Here is a 26,136-nt window from a genome sequence, read left to right as displayed (position 1 = left end):
TCTGGACCCTATCCTAGAAGCACAGAGTGCACCGCAGGCTTCGAATGCAGCTCGGCCTGTGTGGCTGGGCTCTTATTCGGTGTAATTCAAGGACGCGCGAGATGCGGGGTCCCGCAAATCAGCGCTGAGGGGAAAGCCGTTTTTAGCCGACGAACAGGACGAACCTTCAGAGTCGGGTTTGAAGGGGAGCAGCCGAACGCGGCACCGACAAAGCGTTTCCTTTCTTCCGTTTTTATTTTTGTCACATTTTTTCCTTTTACAGTCTTGCGGGCGGTCTGAATATGTGTTTGTGAACATAAAGAAAGCCCACATCTCTTCCTTCCTGCCATTGTCTCTCCTTTCCACGGTAATTCACTGTGTCCCCCTTTATTTCCCTCCTCAATCTCTTCCTTCGGAGCACAGCGTTGCCTTGTGCCCCTCCCCCTCGGCCCAGCTGCCCAAGGTCACGTGACACCCTCTTCTCTTCTCCCATTGGCTGGCCCGCTGTGTGTTGATCCCAGCTCAGCCAATGGGGCGAATCGGGAGGCGCGGCAACAAGTCGGCAGCCTTTTTCCCCGGGAGCAACTTGCTGACTGCCCCGTATTAATTATTGAGGAAAGGAGCAGAGGATTGTGGGCCAGGCCAGATTCCAGCCCCGAGTAAAAACGGCTCCCGAACCCTCCGTTGGCGAACAGCTCGGTCCCACGAAGCTTGACTCGCGCCCTTGTGGATGCGATCGCGTCGCCCGTCATTCCACACCGTGTCCTTCGGTCCCATCCCCCCACCCCCATGTTCCCCCTGTGTCCCTGCCCCCCCCGCTTCCGCTTACGTTGCTCACAATGAACTTGTTGTGGTGTCGGAGGAAGGCCGTGCCTGAGGGGGGTCTCACCTGCGACTCGTAGGGCAGGAAGGCGATGTTGATCTCCGTCAGGGTCTTGATGATTTTCGAGGCGCGACTCTTCACGACCTCGTTGAACAGGGGGTCCGGGCACGCTGTTGGCAGTAGGGGACAGTATACGGGGGTCATCAAAAAAAAAAAGAAACGCACGCACCCTCACGGTCACACCTATCCAGACATATCTTTGAATCTGGTCTTTGCAATTGATGGAAACGTTAAAGAAGTTCAATTTAGGAATACGCCAGCCGACTGCAGTATTTTCTCGTGACGTGCACTGCCGCTGATGCTCGTCTCCGAGAAGAAAGATCGCGAAGTAGAAGGTGAAGAGGCCGCGTAGCCGGAAGGGAAACAGAATCTCCATGCGGTGTTGTTTTTGCACGAGTGATACGGGTTATTAAAGGGGTCACGGGGGCAGGGAACGTGGCGTCTCCTTCCGTGTCCATCGCAGGGCAGCCGCACGCTACTCACAGTCGGTGAAGAAGACGTGGGCTGCCTTGTATTTGGACGAGTGGGGGTCTTTGAAGTCCGCGACGAGGGTCTGCACAGACTGGAGACAGGAAGCGAAAGGGGCATCACAGGGGGTCCACTCTCGCGCGCGTGTGCATGGATGAACGTAGTGACAAATGTACCTTCTCGGTGGGTGTAACAAGGTAAATGGCCTCCAGAGAAGGCAGCGGCTCTCGTCTCTTGTTTATGTCTTCGACGACTGGAAGAGGGAGAAGACAAAGTTGGCGGTTGCTTGGTTTTTTTCCCCGTTATGCAACGGGCGCTCGCTGTGACGGCGGGTGACTCACTGGTGATGCCCTCTGTCATGATGTCCGTCATCTTGCAGCAGGACGACAGCATCCTCATGCTGAGCTGGTCCACCACTAGAGCCTGGCAGCATCAAGAGGGAGACTGGTTAGGAACTGGTTACAAAGAAATAGAGGAGAGATGAGAGTGGCAATGAGAGAGAGAGAAAGAGGTACTACTGACAGTTCACAAACGGGATGGATGAATGGACCAATGGGCAGAGATACAGAGAAACAGATGGACAGACAGACAAATAGATGTGTGGATGGAGAGATATTTGGTAGGGGATGGAAAGGAACTCTAATTGGTAAAATTAAAGATATGGGAGGCACGGTGGCACAGCAAGTAGTGCTGCTGTCTCACAGTGCCTGGGTGGTGCGAGGGGACGTGGGTTCTCCCTGTGTCTGTGTGGGTTTCCTCTGGGTGCTCTGGTTTCCTCCCACACTCCAAAGGCATGCTGTTCAGGTTCCCCCATATTGCGAATGATACAGAGAGCGTGTTCTGCTGATGTATGGATGAGTGACCCAGTGTAAGTAGTGTATCTAGCAGTGTACATCACCATGGTGAATAAGGTGTGTGGGCTGGTAACACCACATAGAGTTTATTGGAAGTCGCTTTGGAGAAAAGCGTCTGATTAATATTGAGAGAGGGTCCCAAAAATTCAACTCCTTCAGATCCGTTTCTTTCCAGACAGCTACGTCAATGAACCCAGCACCATCTGCTACAATTATCCATGTATCTGCTCTTTCAATGTTACTTCCATAGGCAGCTACTTCAGGGATGTGAACCAGCAACATGGTGGTGCGTGACACACGAGTTAATAATCTGTCTAAATAATTAATAGTTAATACTTTAGTCTGTGCCTAAAGGTCTTTGTTGAGGATGCGCTTCTGTTCACTCCGAGTTGCACGTCCCTTTGGAGATAAGTGTTTGCTAAATGAATCATTTTCAATGAAAATGCAAATTTAAGAGGGAACTTCAGCAGTTATTTTGTCTTTTGTTTTTATCACCCAGGTCTCGGTATTCGTTTACTAGCATCGCTAAGTGGATGGAGCGATGAGCTCAGCCTGCAGGGACAAAGAGCACCGATGCAGAGGTAACTGCTGTCAGAACATGCTGTAAAAGCAGCGCTGCTGTGCTGCCGAAAAATTGGCAATAAAAATGAGATCACAGGAAAACGGGGTACCGCCGCACCCTGTGGAGAAACACATTAAATCACCGTGCAGGTTTATTCAGAGCTCTCTCTTAAAGGTGAACTCCGGCAGAAAGCGATCATTATTTTGTAACTCTATCACATGCATCTCAAGCAGAGAACTGGCTCTTTTTCTGAAGAATCAGAAGAGGTTTCCTCCTGGCAACACCGTAATGCAGCTGGTTAACGGTGGTGCCTCTCGGCGCCTGGACCGTGCATTTCGACATGGGTTTGAATCCCGCTCAGTCTGGGTTTTGAACGTTCTCCCCATATCCAAGTGGGTTTCCTCCCTCGGTCCAAAGACGTGTTTCGGGGGAACCGGTGATTGTAAGCGTGTGAGGGTATGTGGGTGTGTGTGCGGAATGAGTGATGAGTAATGAGGTCTTTCCCATTTTTCAGATTAATTTAGTGGTACCTTGATAGAAAAGCATCAGTTCTTTCCAAAAACTGAACATTTCTGAGTGATTTCAACCTTTGAACGCTAGTATATATTCAAGTGAGGCACGGTGGCGCGGCGGGTTTGGCCGGGGCCGGGTTCTGCTGTCTGGCGGGTCTGGGGGTTTGAGTCCCGCTTGCGGTGCCTTGTGATGGACTGGCGTCCCGTCCTGGGTGTGTCCCCTCCTCAGACTGTGTGTGTGTGTATATTCAGTTTTTTTTAGTCCTGGATTATGGAATTTTACCTAGATTAGTGAAATATCTAACAAGCACTGTATTTTCACATTAGTAATGTTAGGAGTATATGTGCTTCATTACTAGTTGGACCGGTGTTGTTGTTCTAGGTTTGGAAGCCCTTTTCTAACCCCTTTTTACTCTGCACGCCCCCACCAGACAGTGTCTGACAGCTGGACTGCGGTGACCGTGTGGCCCCGCCAAGCAGCACCACACCCCCTGAAATGATGCTCTCACACACTAGTGTCAGTGCTCAACCAACTGAGTCATCCAAGTGTCACTGTGCTTCAAAAACACACATTAGAAGAAGAAAAAAAAAACAGGCCTGGTACAAATTTTAGTCTGGAGAGGAGCTCTTACTTAAAAAAAAATCAAATTCCAAAAGAAGTTGGCGAGGAGTGTTGTTGGGGAAATGAGCTCTTGCTTTTCTCCAAAGTAATTTACAGCGTTAGGTTTCGACGCTATGCTACTTACAGTAATTTACCCATTTATACAGCTGGGGAGGTTTTTTACAGTATCAGTCCGGGGTTAAGTACCTTGATCAAGAGCATTGCAGCAGGAGGTAGGGATTTGAACACAGAACCCTTGATTGCAAGGTGAAAATTCTACCTGTGTTGGACCAGGTCGTGCCTTCCGGTGGGTCTGGGGTTCGAGTCCCGCTTGGGGGTGCCTTGCGATGGACTGACGTCCCATCCTGGGTGTGTCCCCTCCCCCTCCAGCCTTACGCCCTGTGTTGCCGGGTCAGGCTCCGGCTCCCCACGACCCCGTATGGGACAAGCCGTTTCAGGCTGGGTTTGAATCCCTCCTCCTGCTGTAGTATCTCCAATCAAGGTCGATAACTGTAGGTGCGTTTATAGAAACGCACCAGTGGAATAGATAAATATAAATGTTTGGCATGCCGGCTGCATCGATACATCAGGCTGTGATGTGTGTGAGTGACCTCTAACGCAGGTGAGTCATGTTTACACCTAGGTGGGAAAACAAGGGCAAAACAAGCAGCATGTTCTATTACGCAACACCCCGCGATGCAGTGGTTGTTGATTCAAGTCCCGGGAGGGTCTCGTTGTTGAATGCGCCGACATTTCAAGTATATTGATTGATGTATTTATTTTTAAACGGGTCATCAGAGAGGTCGCATCCTTGTTTAGAAGACAGGGCCCTCCGACAGCCGAATCGGGTCCGATCACGTTTCCGAAAGCTTGTATAAAGGGGCAGAATGTAAACCGTAGTAAGTCACTTTGTAGAAACTGCATGCCAAGCAGCTGTGTGACATAGAACAGTCATGGCACAGACGCGCGAAGGACAGCGGGAGAGATGACGGGGAAGTGGAGGACGCTGCACTTTTATCCTTTGTACTTGGTGTGGTGTAGCAGAGAGAGGCTGGGAAACAACAGCTGAGCCGTGGTGCTCCAGCGAGGGATCTATTCTGGGATACGGGGGAGGTGGAAGGAGTGCGGGGTGACAGGTACGTTGACAAGAAACATGGTTTTACCGTGGCACCGAGGGACACGATAGCATTAGCGAGTTCTACTTCGTAGCGTGGCTCGGGTGGGGGTTAACTAACTTTTTAATTGCTCCCGTTTTTTCGGCCACCTGTCATTTTTACCCAAAGATCTTGAGAATTATCAGTATTCATAAAACTTAGCATTAACTATATAGCAGTCATTTCATTCGTTTTGTAAAATTAGGATTTTTTTTTTGTGGGGGGGTGGGAGACTACTTTTAGAATTGCTTGTTTAGCAATAAATGCAATTATGTTTGCAAATATATTCTATGGATATTGGTTATTGTTAATATAGAGTGCTGTTTCAAAGTATGTGAACCCTGTAGGGATGGTCGTTGTTCATGTATAGCATATTAAATTAAGCTTATAAAATCTAAATCTTAACTTTTAAAATAAATTTACTAAATGAAGAAATGATTATGGTGTAAATCACAGTCATTTATTCATTTTGCAAGTTTCTTCTGATCCTACTTACCTGCTTGGTGTAACCGGTGCAACTTGGGGTTCACTTATTTTTGCACCTGCACTACTTGTGTGTTTCTACCACACACACGATTTCCTCTAAAGCAACATATGGAATCGGTCATTACACATGTATTATGTCACATGAGAAACACTGATTCTCATTAAATAACCGTTCCGTGGTAAAATTAAGGAACACAAGGAGTTCAAATACTACCAAGAGGCAGCGTATACTAGAGGGGTCTCAATCTAATCACTACAGTCCACAAAGCTACTAGATTTGCCTTACATCAGGTCTTACCTGGTCTACTGGAGTAATTACCAAGGCAATAAGGTACCTTCCATTTACCTGATGCTTTTTTTCCCCCAAAGCAACTTACAGTGTTCAGGTTACAATTGTTTACCCATGTATACAGCTGGGTAATTTTACTGGAGCACTGAAGGGTAAGTACCTTGCTCAAGGACAAGACTCAAACCTGCCACCTTTGGGTTTAGAGGTAGTAGCTCTAACCACTACACCAGCAGCTGTCCCTCCTTTACCTAGCTGTTCAGCTGGAGACTGAGCCCTAGTTAAAATTATAATTATAAGAATTTTTTATAGACTAGACTTTATTGGACTAGGGGTGGTACAGCGGACCGCGGTGGCGCGGTGGACTACAGTGGTGGTTTGGCCAGTGCCTTGCTGTGTAGCAGGTCTGGGGTTTGAGTCCTGCTTGGGGTGTGGTGGCCCTGTGTTTGCCTCCCCTGATAACCCACCTCTGTTCCTCCCTTGAAAACCATGTGGGTGGTTGCTATGGGTCAGCTTTGACTTGGCACATACCATGCCATTATTGGACTATAGTCTAAGGCTTCCTGGACTGTGTCCCTGCAGAACCAGGGTTGGGTACTTGTGCTATAAGGAGTTAAATTTCTATTTTCCACAGAACCCAGTACAATCTTCTTTACTTTGCTGGGGGTAGGGTACCTATATGTCAAAGTAGGGCACATAGCAGCTTTCGAACAATTGCGGGCCGTGTGGCTTATTGCGGAGACAGCCTTACCTTCCATTCTCCCTTCTTTTTCACCTTCTTTATGACATCGTTCATAATCTCTGCGAAAGGAGAGAGAATCTGTCAGGACGGAGATCCGAGGACTTGATAGATGCCTCCACGCGCGCTCCATGCATCCACATGGCTGCTTCGGTGGAAAATGTTGATATACGCTGCAGTCCTTTAACATCTTAAATGTTCTGATCATTCATCACTCAGAACATTACTCTGCATAATAACTCATATATTTGCTGCAACAGCCACAGATGAGTTATAATTTTATTACTGCTGTTGAAATGGCAAAACCCATGCAGCCATTTCTGCAGTCAAAAAAATTATAAGAAATATTTATATGTAAAAAGTACAGGGATGTGTATTCAAAAGCTGATCATATGAAGTTGGATTTTCATATTTATCTTCTCTTTCAATAGGGATTTAAACCTTCTGGAAATTACTTAATATTTCCATTTCTGATCTTTGGAGGTTTTTTAACGCCCGTGTGAGATGTGACATCCCCGTTTGGATCACAGAGGCTCGCGGCAGCAAGCAGATCGTACTCAACCCCAAACTAATTACCCCCAATGAAAGCAGTACAAGGGCAGCACGGAGGCAGTGGCACACACTCGCATGCCTAAAAGCAGGATTTGTCATCGTGCTGTCTGGTCGAGGCGTCGGGCGTGAGCATCACACCCGTTCATCATCGCCCCCTCTGCCGGCACCTCTGCGGGTTGCGTGGAGGCGGATGCTCTCGCTACGAAAGTGCTCCTGCGCGGAATCTCTCCCTCGATGCCAACGCCGCCTGGGCTTGGCACTCGTCCAAACGCAAGGAAAAACAACAAGTCTCTAAGGCACGTGCCCGGAACGATGGATGAACGGTCTGCACGTTTCCTCAGACCTCCATAGACAGTGGGAGACAGTGGGTCTCCTTAGAGATATCAGATGTCGGAGGTGTCGTCACAAAATGGGGACGAAACGGTTTGGTCCCGACTGCAGGCGTCACTAGAGTGGGCTGTTAGTTTGTAGACTGAAGGTTATTCGCATCTATACAGGTCTGTTTCTGAGTGACCAACAATGTCCACAGTGATGCTGACATCATCAGCCCTCATTTGCTATCAGGGCTCAAGATGTAATAAAAGGAAAGGGGGGGGGGGGCGTGGTGGTGGTGCGGTGGTGCAGCGGGTTTGACCGGGTCCTACTCTCTGGTGCGTCTGGGGTTTGAGTCCCGCTTGGGGGTGCCTTGCGATGGACTGGCGTCCCATCCTGGGTGTGTCCCCTCCCCCTCCAGCCTTGCGCCCTATGTTGCTGGGTTAGGCTCTCGCTCGCCGCTATCCTGCTTGGCTCAAGTGGTTTCAGGCAATGTGTGTGTGTGATGTAATAAAAGGAGGTTAAGTTAAGGTATTACTCATAAATATACACTGTGTTCTATTTAAATGGGGTTCAAAATAGTGCCTGGGCTGTGGGGTTGGATGCAGATTTGAATCTGGCTCAGTGTGTGGAGGGTTTGCACCTTCTCCCAGTATTCACCTGAGTTTCCTTCAGGTGCTCTGGTTTCATCTCACAATCAAAAAATGTGTGTTTCAGGTTATTTGCTGACTCTAAATGACCCATAGTGTGTGTTTCTGTGTGTGTGTGAGTGAATGAGGGTATGTGTGTGATTGCCCAGTTGTAGACTGGTGTCCCATCCAGCCTATACACTGCCTCATGCCCTGTGCTTCCAGGATAGGCTCCGGACTGCCACGGCCCTGCACTGGAAAAGAGGTTATTCGTAATGAATGGGTAGATATATTGAAACGATTTTTCCACTTTCATATAAATAAATTCTATGTTCTTTTTTTATTGTTGCTTTTACTGTACTTCCATGCCACTTTGTCTTTGCAATAATCAAAACTATTGCTACATGCCTACCATCCTCCAAAATAAAAAAAATGCGATCCACGGATGCCTTTCATCCCGTTTTCTATGAATGTCGCCATTTTGTACTATTGACAGCCAGTTGTAAAAATGCCAGTTACCATCTTTGTTCCGAATTCACCCTAAACTCCCACGCATCCTCTATAAATAACATATAATTACAAAATCCACGCTGGCCGGATTTAAGCAGCAATAATGCGAGTAGGCTGCCGCCGCCGCCGCCGTGTTCGTCCATGTGTGACTCACCCTAGGTGACCAAAACGAGGTATGTCTGCCTGTCCGACAGGAGGCAACCCGGGCATATGGCTCCCGCTATAAACTCCATCTGTGTCAGCTATTCATCACCATGTCCTTTGCTCCAACACGTTATTACTTAATCTGTCCCAATCTGGCCAAACATTAAGACAACACTATTTACCGGCTAATAACCGTTTATTCAGCTCAAGTTCTACGGTCGAGGATGGAAGGTTATCGGTCATTAATGCGGTGACTCCACTGTCCATCTTGATTTCCACAGCACGATTTTGAATTTAGGTAGCGTTAGCATCTGTGATGCTAAGGTTTGAAGACTTGCGGTTAAGGAGGAAAGCTGGCAAACCAACACCGGAGGAAATATTTCCGAAGAACAGTTTTTGATTTCTCATTATCTTCGCCTTACTTGTATGTTCCTTTCATACACGCACACAGATGTGTAAGCATGCTTTTGTGTTGTTGAGTAGCGTAGCACAGTGAAGTAGCATAGGCAACGTGTTGAAGGAGTCCTGCAGAACAGCGCTCTGTCGGGCAGGACTACAAAAATGGCACCATGTGATGTGTTTTCAGGGATCGAAGCTGCTGAAGGCGAGATATTCTCTTCAGCGTGACGGTTTAGATGATGCTCAGCTTCCCTGACGTTAGCCCTTGCCCAGTCGCCATATTGAAAGACCGTCTGTCGCCAAAGGTTGTGCCGGAACCTGAGAAATAAGCTGAAGTGACAGCTGACTCTCGCAGACCCACATGACCCAAGTGCTACAAACATAGTCGTGGTCCATCTTCACGAACACAGAAGCAGAAGATCCTTCGTAACACACTGATCAGTATTATCATCCACAATGCATCACTCATCTGTATTGCCTGCAGCTGGCCACCCCCACCCCTTTACTCCATGGGTTTCTCAAATCATCAGCGTCAGCATGCGTGTGGGTTTAGGTACTGAACAATTAAGAGCTTTGTTGGCACGACCAGAGTTTCCAAGAGCTGAAAAAGCTGCAGGTACATGGATTGAGGACCACGGTCCCAAAATGGACTCTCCGTAGCAAAGTCAAAGGTCAGTGTGGAAAGAAGGCATCCTTGAGATGTACATTCCCTCCATCTCTGCTGGAAGCCTTCATCTGTGCAACTTCAGCACAACTTCTTCCATAAATAGGTCACTGCATGGTTCTACTCACAACTCATTTGCTAATATGTAATATTTCTGTGGCATCCTGAAGAACAAGGCAAGCAAATTCATGGAGTCAAGAAAGCTGGTGACATTCAAGAAAAACTCTGAATGATTTATTTTCCTGAAGGACCCACAAGAAGTTGCCAATACAAATGTATGAACAAAAGGGTGTACTGTAAGTAAAGCAAGGAGACCTCCTTCCATAATGGGCCTCTGGGGAGTTTGTTGCTTCGTGTGAAATGGAAGAAGCAGTGGTGGGGGGGTGCACATTTCTGCTGTTGAAATTTTGTCTCTGAATCCCTCCTCAGTCCCGCTTGAGAGCAAATTCTCATCTACTGCAATGGGACCGAAAGCAGCGCCAGAATCCAGCTGGACCGGTGGTTCTGATCCCCGATTTCATAGAGGAATTCAGGGTGAGTCAAAAATGTACGGGGAATATTTAAAATATTTTTGGAAAGTTAGGGGGGGCGCAGTGGGTTGGATCAGGTCCTGCTCTCCAGTGGGTCTGGGGTTCGAGTCCCGCTTGGGGTGCCTTGTGATGGACTGGCGTCCTGTCCTGGGTGTGTCCCTCCCCCTCCGGCCTTACGCCCTGAGTTGCCGGGTTAGGCTCCGGTTCCCCGCGACCCCATACGGGACAAGCGGTTCAGAAAGTCTGTGTGTGTCTGTGTCTGTCTATATGTGTGTGTAAAGTTAGAGTTAACTTTCTGTAGACAGATGGGGGGGTCAATATTCAAAATTATACTAGCACAAGGTCTAATGTTTTCTCGTGTATTTAACGTGCTTGTCAGTGTGAATACACACAAAAAGACATGCTGTTCAGGTTCCCCCATAGTGTGTGAGTGACAGAGAGAGTGCGTTCCACTGATGTATGGATGAGTGACCCATTGTAAGTAGTGTATCTAGAAGTGTAAGTTTTTGGGTGCTCTGGTTTCCTCCCACAGTCCAAAGACATGCTGTTCAGGTTCCCCCATACTGTGTGAGTGACACAGAGAGTGTGCTCCACTGATGTATGGATGAGTGACCCAGTGTAAGTAGTGTATCTAGCAGTGCAAGTAGTGTATCTAGCAGTGTAACTCACCACAGTGAATAAGGTGTGTGGGCTCATAACACTACATAGAGTTCACTGGAAGTTGCTTTGGAGAAAAGTGTGTGCTAAATAAAAAAATGTAAATGTAAAGGGTTGGGAGAGTCAAGGTCTGGTGGAGAGGAACAGCTGTTATAAACCACTCCCTGTTTATTAAGCAGAATGTCCAGCAGAAACAAATAACGCCAACGTTATGAGCAGATGTAGAAGGAAGTACTGGGTGTTCCAAAAACAGCCTGCCGGTTCACCGCAGGGATACAGACACTACAACAATACAGAACCACAGCAAGCTTCTGGGACCTACAAGCTGGCAAGGTATGCCAGTCACAGTAAATAGCCTTCTCATGGGTACTATAGCAGTAGCTGGAAGTTGGAGTTCAACCAGCAGCCTTCAGGTTACATGAGCATGTCTTTAACTGCTACGCCCCCTACCCCAGGAGTGTGACTGTAACAGCTGCTGGGGTTCTAGAGTAGCATCAGCAGCAGTCCAGTGAGAGGTGTTTGTGGGTCTTTCTACACATTTCCATTGTTCCTGTTTCTCAGTTCATTATAATCAAACGTGACTCATGTCTGGAACAGCGTAGCCCAGCTAGCGAATGACTCAGGAGCTCAGACCCCTCGAGGGGGTGTTGCGACACGTTTCAGATCGACAGCCTTGTCATCTCTCAAAGACAAGAAAGAGTCAGATTTCATAAAATAAATCTGATGTAAAAATTAGCATAATTATCATAAATACTAGGGGGGGCGCAGTGGCGCAGTGGGTTGGCCCAGGTCCTGCTCTCCGGTGGGGCTGGGGTTCGAGTCCCGCCTGCGGTGCCTTGCGTAGGCTCTGGCTCACCGTGACCCCGACTGGGCCAAGCGGCTCTGAAAATGTTGTTGTTATCATAAATACTAATATATTACCCACGGTATCATCTATTGATCATCTACTGATCCATCCAGTCATGCATTTTTATATAATGGACATCTTAGCATTTTAACAATGTAGTGAGCTCTCCAACTTTGTTAAAAGAACAAAAAAAAAAAAAACACATTTTAAACTCCTTTATCTGAAGAGAAAGTGGAGGAAACCTTTGGGAATAGGGCTGTGAAAACACCTGATTGCTTCCCCTCCCCTTAAAAAAAAATACAGAACATGCACGTAATCTCATCAGCGAATTTTCATCGAACCTCCTTCCATCCAGCGGTGGAGGGGGGGTAAACGCTGAACTGTGCCGGCCTCTTCCTGCCCCACACTACAGCGCCATTATGTAATAAGTAGACCAACACAATATATGTTTGTGGGGGTGGGGAGGGGAGGGGAAGCAGAGAAACCTGGACAAACAGAGGCACAGCTGCTGCGTGCACACGCAGGAAGCGCTCGCACCCTGCACCACGTGGGGGCCGTGCCTGTCTCTGTGTGCGTTTGGAAGCGGCACCTATTCAGTCCCGACCCGCCTTCAACAATGACACCGCGCTACACAAACATACTGCGCCGATGAGGACGACGTGTGTCACGTGTCTCTTTTCAACAGTCACGTGCGGTGTGTTGTATGTTGTATGTACGCCGCATTTCCCCTGGTGGATTGTGACTCCCTTAGTCCTTTGATTTAATCGTCTACTTATTTACCTGCGCACCCCTATCGTTTTATTTTGCATTTTACTCATCTTTACGCTTCGTGTTTAACTTGCTTACGTTTTAGTTTGTTGTTCATTTGGGAGAATAAGGGTATTTCAATCCGTTACTAATATCTTACTGATAATTTCTCTATAAAGGGATGCAAAACAGAGAGGGCTTTTCCTCAGGGTGTGCAGGGCATAAAGTGGCCTGCTGAATACTGTAAGCATGAGAGGCCTGTGAATGAAAAACAGTCCTTTCGCATGGTCAACGTGAGCGCTGCACTAGCTCTCCCCCGTGAACTTGCTACCTGCACCTTGTCTCGCAAAAACGCCGCTACCCTGGTATTTCCCTGCTGGCACACAGTTATTTCATCCACATTTATTCATCTATCTCATGCTTTTCCCCAAAAGGACTTACAGTGTTAAGCTACCTACAATTATTTACCCATTTATACAACTGGGCAATTTTTTACTGGTAAGGATAAGTTCCTTTGGTCAAGGGCACTCCAGCTGCGGGTGGGATTTGAGCCTGCGACCTTTGGGTCCGAATACAGCAGCTCTAATCAGTACGATACCACCCACCCCCTACTTTTCCTGTTAGCTTTCTTGCTAATGCCCTATTAGTTCATGTTATATCCCTGTTAGCTTTCTTTCTAGAACCGTTAGTTCACATTATGTCCATTAGCTTTCCTGCTAGAACCGTTAGTTCATGTTATATCCGTTAGCTTTCTTGCTAGTACCCTATAAGTTCATGTTGTACCCCTATTAGCTTTCTTGCTAATACCCTATTAGTTCATGTTATATCCCCGTTAGCTTTCTTTCTAGAACCGCTAGTTCATGTTATATTCCTGTTAGCTTTCTTTCTAGAATCGTTAGTTCACATTATGTCCATTAGCTTTCCTGCTAGAACCGTTAGTTCATTTTACATCCCTGTTAGCTTTCTTGCTAGTACCCTATGAGTTCGTTATATCCCTGTTAGCGTTCTTGCTAATACCCTATTAGTTAATGTTATATCCCCGTTAGCTTTCTTGCTAATATCCTATTAGTTCATGTTATATCCCTGTTAGCTTTCTTGCTAATATCCTATTAATTCATGTTATATCCCTGTTAGCTTTCTTGCTAGAATCGTTAGTTCACATTATGTCCATTAGCTTTCCTGCTAGAACCGTTAGTTCATTTTACATCCCTGTTAGCTTTCTTGCTAGTACCCTATGAGTTCGTTATATCCCTGTTAGCGTTCTTTCTAGAACCGTTAGTTCATGTTATATCCCTGTTAGCTTTCCTGCTAACTCCTTGTGTGATGTCCCTGCTAGCTTCATGGTCCAGCTGGTATCTCCCAGGGGTCTGTGTGGACGCACTGTGTGAAGCGAGCCATGGCCGTGGGCTTTGAGGAGCGCAGGAGGACGGATGCTGGCTCGGTGGACCACCCCTTACACATATAATCGCAGAGCACCACTAAGTTAAAAATGTTCACGCTGAACTCATGGAAGGCCGTGGTAAAACGGCGCGATGCTCCTCGGTCCAAGCAGCCTCTGTGGGTTCCCCAGCCCAGGGACAATCAATCTGTTCACCTGGCGGCTCCTTCTGTTCCGGGAGCTCCCAGGGAAGCCATGTTCTCTTCCGCACAATCTGGATGGGACCGATTTATTTGTCTCACCATAAAAAAAGCACAGAGCCAAACCCGAAAGACACTTTCAGGGAGTGTTTGCTTTGCTGTATAACATGCCGGAGTTTCACAGGCAGGAGGCTGTGCTATTAAGTATTTCCTCCGAAGGACGACAGCCATGCGTGAGTCATCACCAGCATAAAGAAAATAGAGATGAAAACCATCACAGCAGCAAAGAACAAATACTTCATCGAAGGCTTACGATCCGAGTCCTTTCACTGCTGCTGTGCCTTTAAATGCACCTGGTAGGTAAATAAGTAAACGCACAGATTACAAAGCAGGCACATCCTCAGAGGAAAGATTCCAGCCCAGACTTTCCTACAATTTACATTATAGCTGTAAGATATAACAATCAGCGCTACACAGCAAATGGCTGGAGGTGATATTAATCGTATTATCTAATGGCTTTAGCTTATTGCAGTTATTACGTGCTGATTATTTTAACCAAACCGATACGGATACGATGCAGAAGGTACGCTGAGCGCAACTGCGGTTATTCAGACCAAATTAAACCGAATTTCAAAATGCAGCACATGGAGGCCGCTCAGTAGCCTTTGTTCTAAGTATCGCCGCTTTACCTCTACCTGCTCTGCTCTTTGCAGTCGAGGAACATAATTTGTTGTGCAGCCGCTGCATTTTACAAACAGGAACCTATTGTACCGCGGTGCAGTGAAGATGCTGCGGCTGTGATTTCACAGTGACGATGTCCTTTGGAAGCCAACGGTGAGGCTCACGCATTACCACGGCACGTAGTCGGTCGACTGAACCCCCCCACCCTGACAAACAGAGCGACGCTGATGCAGCAGGAGCTGCGGATTTAACCCTCCGTTGCCCAGCCGAGCCGCGGGGTCCCACCTGCAATCGTACGGCCTAGATTCACTCCATGTCGACAACGGCCCCCCGGGGATGTTGCGCAGTCCCCGGGAACGAGACCATCCTCTGAATGCACCCCCCATTTGCCATCATACCTGTTTCAACAGCTCAAACACATTTTTTCTCATACTAGGGTCCTACTTTAAAGTGCATTGTTGAAATAAAAGAAACATTTCTAGAATTTAGGAAAACATTTAAGCGTTACTCAATACTATACGCTGCAAATCTTTTTTTATTAACAGTACAGTTACAGGGATGCCAAATATAGAGAGAAATTAATCTATCTCATGATGGGCCAGGAATTTTGCGGTAAGCACTGAAACACAGGTAATGTATATTGTGCGCAATTATACAATATACATTACCTATATACAGTATACAATTAAATGTATATTACATTTTCCAGTATTCACGTGTTTCCCTAGCTGGTTAACACTGTTTTCCCCTGCAGCTGTGCACTACCCCACACTCCATGTTACAAAATCCTCCAACAGTCACACTGGGTGATCAAACCTTTCTGCAGAACTTCACGGCTACTTTTACACTGGATTAAAGCAAAATGCATTTTTCCCCATTATGGTCCCCTAATCACTATCCCATAATAACAGCTACCCGTGAAACCAACACACCTTCTCTTAAGTCACCCTAAATGAACCCCTTTAAAAGTGCTCATTCTCATGTCTCCAGGGCTGAAGAAACAAAGAAATATGATCTACCGTTCATGGATCCATATAAAATGTCCACCAGGTTTTTAAGTGCGATGCAAATGGTTTTTGGTTTAGCTCTCCTTCTGCAGGAGACGTGAGGAACGGACGCGAACGCGCCGCAGTTCTCTTTTCCCTCATTTTCTATTATACACCCACTGCAGAGGCACCCCAGGGCAGCGGGAAGCACAGTCGCTTCAGACGGAGCTGCTGTCATAATATCCTGAGATTAACAAACCGAAGCCTCAGTGCGCAGTCCTACCCCCAGCGTGAGGGATATAGGGAAAGCTCTGCCATCAGAAATCCCCCACGGCAGGTGGCGGCATAATGGTTGGAGCCATACCTTTACAGTCATAAGACCTGGGTTCAAATCCCACCTCCTCCTGCAGTACCTTTGATCAAGGTATTTGCTGTGAATTAATATGGTAAAAATTACTCTGCTGTAGAAATGAGTAAATCAGTGTAAACAGCTTAGTGTTCAAACCTCCCACTGTAAGTCAGTTTGGAGACAAGCATCAGCTAAATGAATAAAAGACACTAAAAAATTCACTTGCATGTCTATCTACAGGACAGCTGACCAAACTGTAGTCCAACAGCAGTGGAGAATCCATGGTGTTGCAAGCTGTGACCCTGGGATCATCAGCCCCGGAACAAACTGCTCACTGTTTCCTTCCGTCAACAGGATGAAGCTCCTGTTTTTTTTTTTGTGAAAAATCAAAAAATGACAGTACTCTCAAACAGTCTTCATTACTGTCTTCTAGCGCAGCTCTATCTCCTATGTGCAGGTCTTCAGAACTGCCAGCCAGTCCAAATTAAAAAAAAAAGACAACCTCTAGCAATATATCAGTGTTTAACCATTTTTACACACACACACCACTTGTCCCATATGGGGTCAGAGCCTAACCCGGCAACGCAGGGCATAAGGGGACACACCCAGGATGGGACACCAGGCCATTGCAAGGCACCCCAAGTGGGACTTGAACCCCAGACCCATCAGAGAGTAGGACCCGGTCCAACCTGCTGCACCACTGTGCCCCCTAATCCCTTTTAGAAAACTACAAATGTAGTTTCAGGAAATATGCATGGTGCTTGTTTTGTTCAATACTTTCAGATATGTAATTACACTTAAACATGTATTATCGTGTGTGGATGTAATACTACATTTACATTCATTCATTTAACAGACACTTTTCTCCACTTACATCTCAGAACAAAATGTGCATCACACATAACAGAAGGAGAGATTTGGGTAAATAACTGTAAGCACCTTATCACTGTAAGTCACTTTGGGGAAAAGTGTCAGGTAAATGAATCAATGTACATGTCGATTTGGATGCAGGGACGTGATTCTAGAGCACGGTCAATTTGTCACATACCACTGTATGCACCAGTGTACATTACGCGAGTATCTATATATAGGGTTCCAATTATTAAACAAATTATTAAAAATTACTAAATATTTATCAAGCACTTACAAGGTCATGTGAAAAGTGAGTTCAAAAGAGGTGAGTTTTGAGACCATTCTTAAATGCAGAGGGATTCAGCAGCTCTGAGTGAGAGGGGGAGGCCATTCCACCACATCGGAGGCAAAATGAAAAGCTTTGTGCTTTTGGATCCCGTGTGTGTGGAACTACCAAGCGGGCAGAGGTGGAGGAACATAGCAGTTGAGTAGTAACAGTTTAAAAAAAAAAAAAAAATCAGAATTAATTTTTTAACATATTGCTTTGAAAGGTCCACAAAGATTGTGTGTTATACGGTAGCGACGAATAGAGGGAGAGATGCCTGAGGGTGGCACATGTTCCTGCTCTCTCTATAGATCCGGGCAACGTGACCCAGGAGAGGGTGGATACCGCGGTATCACAGCAGTGCTGAGACCCAGAGGACTGAGTCTGGCACAGGGCCGCCGTGACACGGATCCAGGGGCTCACCGAGTGCCGGTCTTCTCGTCTCGCAAGCTTACGCACCCCCTCGTTTCCACTGCAAAGTCATAAAACTGCGTGTGGCCACAAGAGAACCGTGAAAGGTCACGCCCCTTTGGCCCATATGTCAAGAGGCCGCGGGGAGGGGGGCAGGATCGGGGCACCATACGTACATCTGTGCAGGTTTGAATATAAAGCCTGAGCACCATGTCTTTGACATCCATGGCAACGGCACGTGACAGACAGTCGTCCGATAATGTCCCTCCCAGTGGCCCTCTGGGAAATGTAGTCCTGGAAGGAGCGGCCATTTTCCTTGCCATGGCCATCGCTGTCACACCGTTGCTTTTCACCCCGTTCCCCTCCCTTTGTGAGAACGATGCACGTGCACGACACATTTTAATACCGCCTGTAATTATGCAAAGCAGGGCGTCACGGATAGAAAAGGAAGAGGAAAGCGTTGTCGGCGTTCCTTTGTGACGGAAGTTTTTCACCACAGTACTGCTGACACCTGTAACCCTGTTTTACTCAACAACCAAATTTAAGGCAACATCAGTTACCGGAGCTCAGGATACTGAGACTCCTTCTCCTCCCCATCTTAGTGCACATTTAAAAGCCTCTCATCCTCTCTCTCTCTGTGACACGCTTTGAGTCACCGTAACTAATTTCACTGAAAATGACCATTTTGTTCATGAGCCAGCAGGTGGTGCAGTGGTTACAGCTGCAACGTCCGGACCGCGAAGTCGCAGGTGCAAATCCCACCTCCTGCCTCCCACCCCGATCAAGGCTCTCACCCTGAACTGATACAGTAAAGAGCGCTCGACTGTAAAAACAGGTAAATCGCTGTAATAGCTTAACCGTAAGAGAAAAGAGTCGGCTAAATTAATGAAATAAATATTTCACTTAAAACAGATTCTAGGATGAAGGTTTTCAGCATTTCCAGACCAACGGACCCAGTTTTTATGCTAAACGTCTAAGTCTGCCTTTTGCACGGGATATTAATGCAGGTCCGCAGTGTGGAGATCGACTGCGTTGCACCTACACACTCGCCACCGGTGTGTGCAGATAAGGACTGGGATTTGGGTGTTTTATGGGGGGGGGGGGGGGGGGTGCCTGTAGCCTCAAACAGTCAGGCAAGGCTGATTATTTTGATTTTACAATACCCAGCAGACATCGCTGCCGCCCAGTCCAATGCTGCCGAGGACATCTCTGCGCATCAGGCCAAACGGACCGGAGCTAATGCCCCTCGATCCACCCACCCATCCCCCAACACCGCTCCGCTTCTCTCACCCGCGTTCGTGCCGCTCACCTTCACCGAGGTCCAGGGACTTGTTTGCATGTCTGGCCATCGGCTTCCTCCCACTAAGCATTTAAAAAAAAAAAAAAAAACACCTACGGGGGGATGGATGCCTCAGCCAACACCACCCAGCTGGAGTGGCGCCGCCCTTAACCGTAATCTGCAGCCTCAGTGAGTGCGGGTTCCACACGTCAGACCCAGTTTTTAATCTTTGGAAAGTGCCGAATAGTGGATGGAAACGCTTGGGACGGTTTTCGTCGTTCAGGACTCCGTCCTCCCCCACCTTTTTGGGAAGGAGCCCTGTCTCGTGGGATCTATTTTGACCTGGCGGGGAAAAGTGGGCGGGGCTCTCAAATTCTCCACAGGCTAGGGAAGACAAGGTGACCCCCCTCCTCCCCTCAGGACAGCTAGCGTGTGCCAGCCCTGCCCCCCCAGCAATGCGATACCAGCGGGGGGGTGGGGTTGGCACAGTCAGAGAGCATCACCAAAGTCACCAGTGCGAAGCTCCACCCCCAACCCCCAACCGGAACCAACCCCAGAGAAGCGCACCTGCACGTAACTGTGAAGGACGGGCTGCCTAATTTGCTTGTTTGCCTGCTTTGCGTCCAGCGCGCAACCTGTTTATCCTGCCGCTCGTCCGCAGATGCGACCCGTGTGGGTCGCCATACGCCGCCGCGCGATCGAGTTTCCGACGCGTCGTTACCGCGGCTCAGGAATCAATGCGGCAGGCACCTGGTCATGCGGTCAACGCCCCTCCTCTACCTCCCACGCACCGTCCGATCCCCACGGGGCCAAACACGTTCAGGATCCGAGGCCGGCACAACGGACCGGAAGGCCGAGGTTGACGAACTGCAACCGCACCGCCCGTGTGTAACAGCTGATTTCAACCCACGACTTTAACATAACTTAAATCTGTACCCCCCCGGAACACAGATCTTTCAGTCTGGGAATGGACCCTGCAACCATCCCGTCGCAATCCGCTCAGTCGCAACGGCTTGTCCTCGGTGTTCAAACGGAAGAGTCACGCACCTCCGCGGACTACGGCTGGAGTCACAGGCAGCCCAGTTCACGCACCTCGTGCCGACGCCGTCACTTTGCGTCCCGAAGCTGTCGCGATGGAAACCCCGCACGGCGCCGTAACATTCCCCAAATGGCCCTCCGGTTATCCCTGCCATCGGCCTCTACTGCGTTTCTCACACGAGCGTCCGGCCGTGAAAACGGCGCGCGGACACCATCGAAACAGTATGCCCGAAATGACCCGACGCGGCCACCTTCCCCGCGGTTCGTGCATCGCGAGGGATATCAAACGTGTCCATCCGCGGACATAAGAACCTCCCGAGCGGCACAACGAGGACACGGCGGCTCACGTGAACTGGGAGAAGAGGAGCGCGACGGAGCGGAACTCGAGCGCCACGAAGGCCGCTTCCGGCTGCCGGGCCTTACGTCGGACCTCGGCGAGGACGCTTCGCGGAAAAGAGGCCCGGAACTCAACATCCGCAGCTCATTCGTTTCTTTCCGCACGATCGTAGCCTGTACGGGGATAAGCACCGTAAGGCGCTGACCTGATGTGCCCCCTGCCACGGGGGAGGGTGTCCTCTGCGTACACGGGCGCGCGAACGTGTGAGCGCTCGGGGCACGGCACAGCCAAGGAGTTTGGTTTCAGAATGCCATCGTGCACGAAGGCGGCTCCTTTACTCGCGAAGCCTTTCGGCTTCGTACAAAATTGACCGTCACTGCGGCCAATAAAAAAACGGGCACCTGCCTACCTCGCGGCGATTATGCAACACGCAGCGGAGAGGTGCCTCCGAGCCCAGCCCTTACGTGCCTCATATTGCGAATTTCTACATACGCACATTTGCCGAACGCACAGGTCGGTTTTAATGTTTTCGGAGACTGCGGGGCTCCCATCGCGCACCTCCTCCCTCGGCCTCTCCGGGCTCAGCTTCCGCAGCCCTACGCAGAGGCTCCCGTCACACCGACCGCTGGTCTCACACACACACACACACACACACACACACACACACACACACACACACACACACACACACACACACACACACACGTGTCCTCCTTCTCGCACGTTCCCTTTGGGTCCCGGGTCAACGGAAGGGCGCAACCGCGGTCCAACGCCACGCCCGGCCTCGGCGCCCCAGGGTTTCGCACCTTTTCCCCCATGCATCCAAACGCACGCCCATCATCATGAGTAAGGAGGATGTCAGCACATGTATCGATGCACAGAATTTCGCTCTGCGAGGCCCCAACACTGCGTGTGTGATGTATCTGCGCTAAAACCTGCACCAATGCCATGGATACAATAAGTATTTTGAGCTTGCGAATGAGCACACCTGACACATCACTGACCTCCAGCCTGGCACTGGACCTGCTCCATACTCCCTTTTTTTTCTTTTTTTTTTACCATTATTATTATCTGCTCTTTTGCATTATTTCACCCCGTGTGCTTTAAGATGATGCAGCATCAGCACCATAATTGATAATATATACAAAATAATTTCATCATTTCCCCCGTTGTCTTCACTGTGCTTCTTATTAAATAAACCAGTAAGAAATAAGTGCATCAGTCAGTGCTCCCACTAATCCTCCAACGCGACATCACTGCAACACACACACACACTAACATTTGATTTACAGTAACAGAAAACAGCAGAGTGTTACAAATCAAAGCGGCAGCGCGTGCCTATATAATATAAAAGGAGCGGCTCGCTTTTTTCTCCTACAGTTATCGATCCCCGCAATGATTACGACTAATGATCGAATTTATATTCGCGTGCTGGTGTCACGTGACCGCGCCGTCGCGTTACGGCGGACTGACTGACTGACTGACTGACTGGCTGAGTGAGCGAGCGCTATACCGCGATTTATTTCGCTTCATTCGGATTTCTCGAGCGGTTCATTGTGACACGTTTCCGCTGCTTCCACCTCGGAGTCGCAATTAAAACGACAATTACGTTAAAAGAAAAAAAAAAAAAAAACACGGAAAAAAGGTGCATCAGTTCGGTAAATCGCAAATACCTGCCTTTACATGATCATCATCATGCGTGTAAATAAATACAGGTCGTCCGCGTGTTTGTGGGTGTACATTTATATATATAAATCTAATGTGGGGGAATATTATGAGGGGATGGTGCCATGGTGGAGGGTGGTGGGGCGAGACGAATAAATCATGTCATCATGTGATCAACAATATAAAGTGTTGTACAGGCAAGATGTGATTAAGGACAGCCGTTTTGTTTTGCCCCACACGACACCAGGAGACGTTTTGTTCGGGAAGAGGAGGCTCCGAGTCCCGCATCATCATCGGAGCGCCGCATCGCCGCTGCTTCCTTCCTGCTCCGATCATCTCCGCCGAGGAGATCATTGATGGGCGTTTCTGCCTTCATCCCTCTGCCTTCATCATCCCTCTCCCTCTCTCTGCATCTCATGATCTCGTTCCGTTTCCCCGATCGGCTCATTCACGGCACATTCCGTGCAGACAGAACGCGCGCCTCTGATGCGCGGACACCTCATCAACAGCCCCATCATCACCATCATCAACATCCTCATCCTCATCATCATCCTCATCATCATCATCACCGCCGTCGTCACGACCGCTGGAGACGGAGCCCACGCCACGGGTACCGCCGCATCCCGCAGGAGGACACGTACACACACAGCATCCGCGGCCACCGCCACCGTCGCCACGCTCGGACCCCACCCGCGTTCACAGAGGGAGCGCTAGAAGCCCCACGTCCCCCGGAGCGGCTCTTACTTTCTCCCACCACCGCCTTGAGCCCGACCGGTGCCATGATGCCGCCTCCTCTCCCGCTGCTCTCCTTCGCTTCGCTCCTTCTCTCGCTCTTCCCTGTTTTTCTCGCTCTTCCTCCCGCTTCTCCTCCTCTTTCTGCTCGTTCTCCTCCTTCTACCCCCGGCGCGCTCCCGTCTCTGGCGGAGGGAGAGTGCGCAGCTCGTGCATCGCAGCGGACTGCGGAGGTGCGCGCGGGGAGGGACGTCACTGCGTCGCCGCGCGAGCCTCCATCGCCCTCCCCCCGCCTCCCGTTCCACGGACACGCGCGCCGCGCACCGTCGAGCGCGCGCTCCCGTGTCACGCTCGCTCCCGCGCCCTCCAGCCACACTGCGGAGATGCAGCCCCCCGCATTTCCAGCTCCATCCTCCCCCCCCCCCCCCTCGCATCTTAACGCGCACGTTTGGCGAGTTTATTTCTAATCCTCTGCACTGGACTCAGTAAGGGGCGTGGGCCGTTTTTACACGTACGTTTGTCATTTAGCGGGAGCTTTTCGCCACACTAAATAAATAACGGGGAATAATTGTTTCTCTCAAATAATGAACAGAATTCTGCCAACGCCGGGCCAGGTTTGCTACTGCGATTATTATAACGTACTACGCGGTGCATAAAAAATATATATATAATAACCCGCGCGGGCGGGTCACGAAGAGTCCGATCCAGGACGACACTCTTGTTACTGCGTTATTTATTGCTGCTCCGCGTGGATCGTGGGAATGCAGAGGCCCCGACTCGTCCGTGAGCTCGGAGCGACTTGATCACCTCCTCGGATTTAGCACATGTGGACATGGACACCGTCACCTCGGTCCATGTGGACATGATTATTAATCCGCTTGAGTGAACCAGTCAGTTACCCAGTTAAACTGATCTTGTAACTTTGTTTCTTTGCGCTCACGCCACTGCGCTGGGTGTTTAACCTGGACCGACCAGCACTGATATGTCATAATCCAGTCCGGCCAGTAAATAGGGACATTAAACATTTCAAATTCTCAATTTTTAGTGCATTGCTCAGTTTACTGTTGCTATTACTCGGTTATTCTGATTTTCGCTCCTCCGAGTGGACGCGGGTTCGCGTGCTGACCACTAGGGGCCAGTGTTGTCGCGGTTTTCGATTCCTCCGCTGAGAACGTTTTGATTCGGCGCTTCCGATTCCTTCAGTTTAATATTAAAAGCAACTGAGCTACTCGGATGGCTTCCCCTCGCTGTGTATATTTACAGGCTGAGAATAAGAGAACTGCAATCAACAAGGTAACCAACATGTACAGCACATTATGTAAAGGTCTGACAGCATAGCGTTTAAAAGGCTGCTATTTATAAGCCACCAGCAGGTGGCAGCACTCATTAACAACAGACCGCTACGGTACTGTACTCTATTCATCTTTACTTATCTTTATATATTGTGCATATTTACCACTCTGCAGCAGTTGCATGTGTTTTTAACTGGGGTTCTGGACATTAAACACAATTTCGTGGAAGAAAAAATGGTATGAGGTTTTTCCATTGCAGTTATGCAGTGGGTAAATTAGTTGGGCCTGTTTCCCAAAATCAGTTATTAGACTGTAAATAATGTAATGCAACAATGTTTTGGTAGTCAGTGGGTGGCACAGTGATTGAGGATGTGGACATGATTTAAAAAGGGAGACTTTTTTGCTCAATGGCAATATAATGGGGGGGGGTTAAAAATCCCAGGTGTGGAGGAACACGCGGGAACTGGGTGTGACCCGTGTCACCTCTTGCGTCACCAACATTCTCTGGACAGAAAGAACATCGCTCTTTAGGTCTCAAACGTTCTGTAGCGGCGCACAGTTCTGCAGTGACGTCATGACAAGAGTGGGAAAATTTAAATCGCTCCTCTAATTTAAATAACGGTTTGCTTGGCACGCTTACAGTATCATACTGTATCATACTGAGTATGCAACTATGCAAAATATTGCTATTCTTATGGAAAGACCGTTTTCTGTTGTACTGTAGTGGCCTTGTTTGGAAAGAACGGGGTCCTTTTGGATTGTTAACAAGTGTTAATAGAGCGGATTTCAGAACTATTTGCAAAAAAAGGTAGTCTTCATGGTCCTGGTGTAGAAATGTAACTTTTAAAATTTAAAAGTCCTGTTAAATCAGGCCACTTCAGTGCACAGTGATGGTAACGTGAGAAACAATTCCAATGAATGACGAAGACGTCATAATCTAAACACACACACACACACACATTTTCAGAACCGCTTGTCCCTTACGGGGTCACGGGGAACCGGAGCCTACCCGGCAACACAGGGCGTAAGGCCAGAGGGGGAAGGGGACACACCCAGGACGGGACGCCAGTCCGCCGCAAGGCACCCCAAGCGGGACTTGAACCCCAGACCCACCGGAGAGCAGGACTGCGCCACTGCACCCCCTGTCATAATCTAAACGACCTCTATAATTTGACCAGTATTAAATTGACCGTATGAATAAAGAGCTTAAACGCAAATGAGCCGTGAAATGTTCATTTTTTATGATTTGCTCCGTTTCCTACATTTTATGGCCCCTTGCCATCTCTCGCTCTCTCTCCCACACACGCCTTGCGTTCATTTACTTTCTTTAAAGCTTTAATTATAATCTAAGGCTTTGATCCACGCCGCGTGTCCCGCCCTCATGGGCGTGTCATACAGTGACGGGCGTGTCTGACCAATAGGAGCAGAGCCTACCGTTGGTGGGCGTGTCCTCCACATGGTGTGGGCGGGGCTTCGGTGCGGAGCGACTCCGGTGCCGAACGGGGCGCTTCCCAGTCGGTTCGGGCTCCGGTGGCAGAAGGGCGGACACGTGGGCGATTGCGCACCATCCGAGTTGGGCTTTGATCGTGAGCTTGACGTTGACTGATCAGTGATTGATCGTTTCTCTCACCCCTCTGACGGGGGACGTGAAGCAGGAATCAGTTGCAGGTGTGAGGTGTCCGCAGCTCACCTGGTCGCCATGGGGGACGTGGTTTCCTCTCAGCTGGACGAGAGCAGGAGGGAGATGATCACAGGTAGGAGAGCAGCCCTGGTGAGTAGTTCTCCTGGGGGGAGAGAGAGACCTAGTGGTGGGTTAGGGAATCCTGGGAGTTGCTTAGTCTTGCGGGTTGCTTAAGGATTACTGGTGCTTAGGAAGGGAGTCCTGGTGGGTGGTTAAGGAGCCAGTGACATCCAGTCGGACCGGATTCCCTCCTCCTCGTAGTCTGACACGTGGAACTGACTGCAGGTGACTATACCTGTTGAGAGGTACATAATATATATAATATTTTTTTTTTTTTACCTGATTTATTTAATTGCAGAACATGACTTGATCTTACATTTACATTTATTTATCAGATGCTTTTCTCCAATGAACT

General features: G+C 48.8%; 2 protein-coding genes across 3 annotated transcripts in view; one reads left to right on the top strand and one right to left on the bottom strand.

Annotated features, from left to right (window-relative positions):
* stxbp1a (syntaxin binding protein 1a) overlaps positions 1–23,106 on the bottom strand; it is a 35,414-nt gene extending 12,308 nt beyond the window's left edge. Inside the window, exons 1-6 of one of the 2 annotated variants that reach the window (XM_018732932.2) lie at positions 22,761–23,106; positions 6,537–6,586; positions 1,672–1,753; positions 1,507–1,583; positions 1,346–1,424; positions 869–972 (exon numbers count right to left, since the gene is read on the bottom strand). In XM_018732932.2, coding sequence (XP_018588448.1) covers positions 869–972; positions 1,346–1,424; positions 1,507–1,583; positions 1,672–1,753; positions 6,537–6,586; positions 22,761–22,797 — 429 coding nt within the window. In that variant the 5' untranslated portion in view covers positions 22,798–23,106. The remainder of the gene's footprint in view (positions 1–868; positions 973–1,345; positions 1,425–1,506; positions 1,584–1,671; positions 1,754–6,536; positions 6,587–22,760) is intronic. The other variant, XM_018732933.2, reaches the window with a different exon arrangement.
* Positions 23,107–25,569: 2,463 nt separating this feature from the next.
* The window catches only part of niban2a (niban apoptosis regulator 2a), a 37,935-nt gene continuing 37,368 nt past the window's right edge, over positions 25,570–26,136 (top strand). Inside the window, exon 1 of the mRNA XM_018732891.2 lies at positions 25,570–25,794. Within this exon, the coding sequence (XP_018588407.1) occupies positions 25,740–25,794 (55 nt within the window). The 5' untranslated portion in view covers positions 25,570–25,739. The remainder of the gene's footprint in view (positions 25,795–26,136) is intronic.

The sequence above is a fragment of the Scleropages formosus genome, chromosome 6, assembly GCF_900964775.1.
Source record: "Scleropages formosus chromosome 6, fSclFor1.1, whole genome shotgun sequence".
Lineage (NCBI taxonomy): Eukaryota > Metazoa > Chordata > Actinopteri > Osteoglossiformes > Osteoglossidae > Scleropages > Scleropages formosus.
This window is presented reverse-complemented; position numbering and strand designations above follow the sequence as displayed.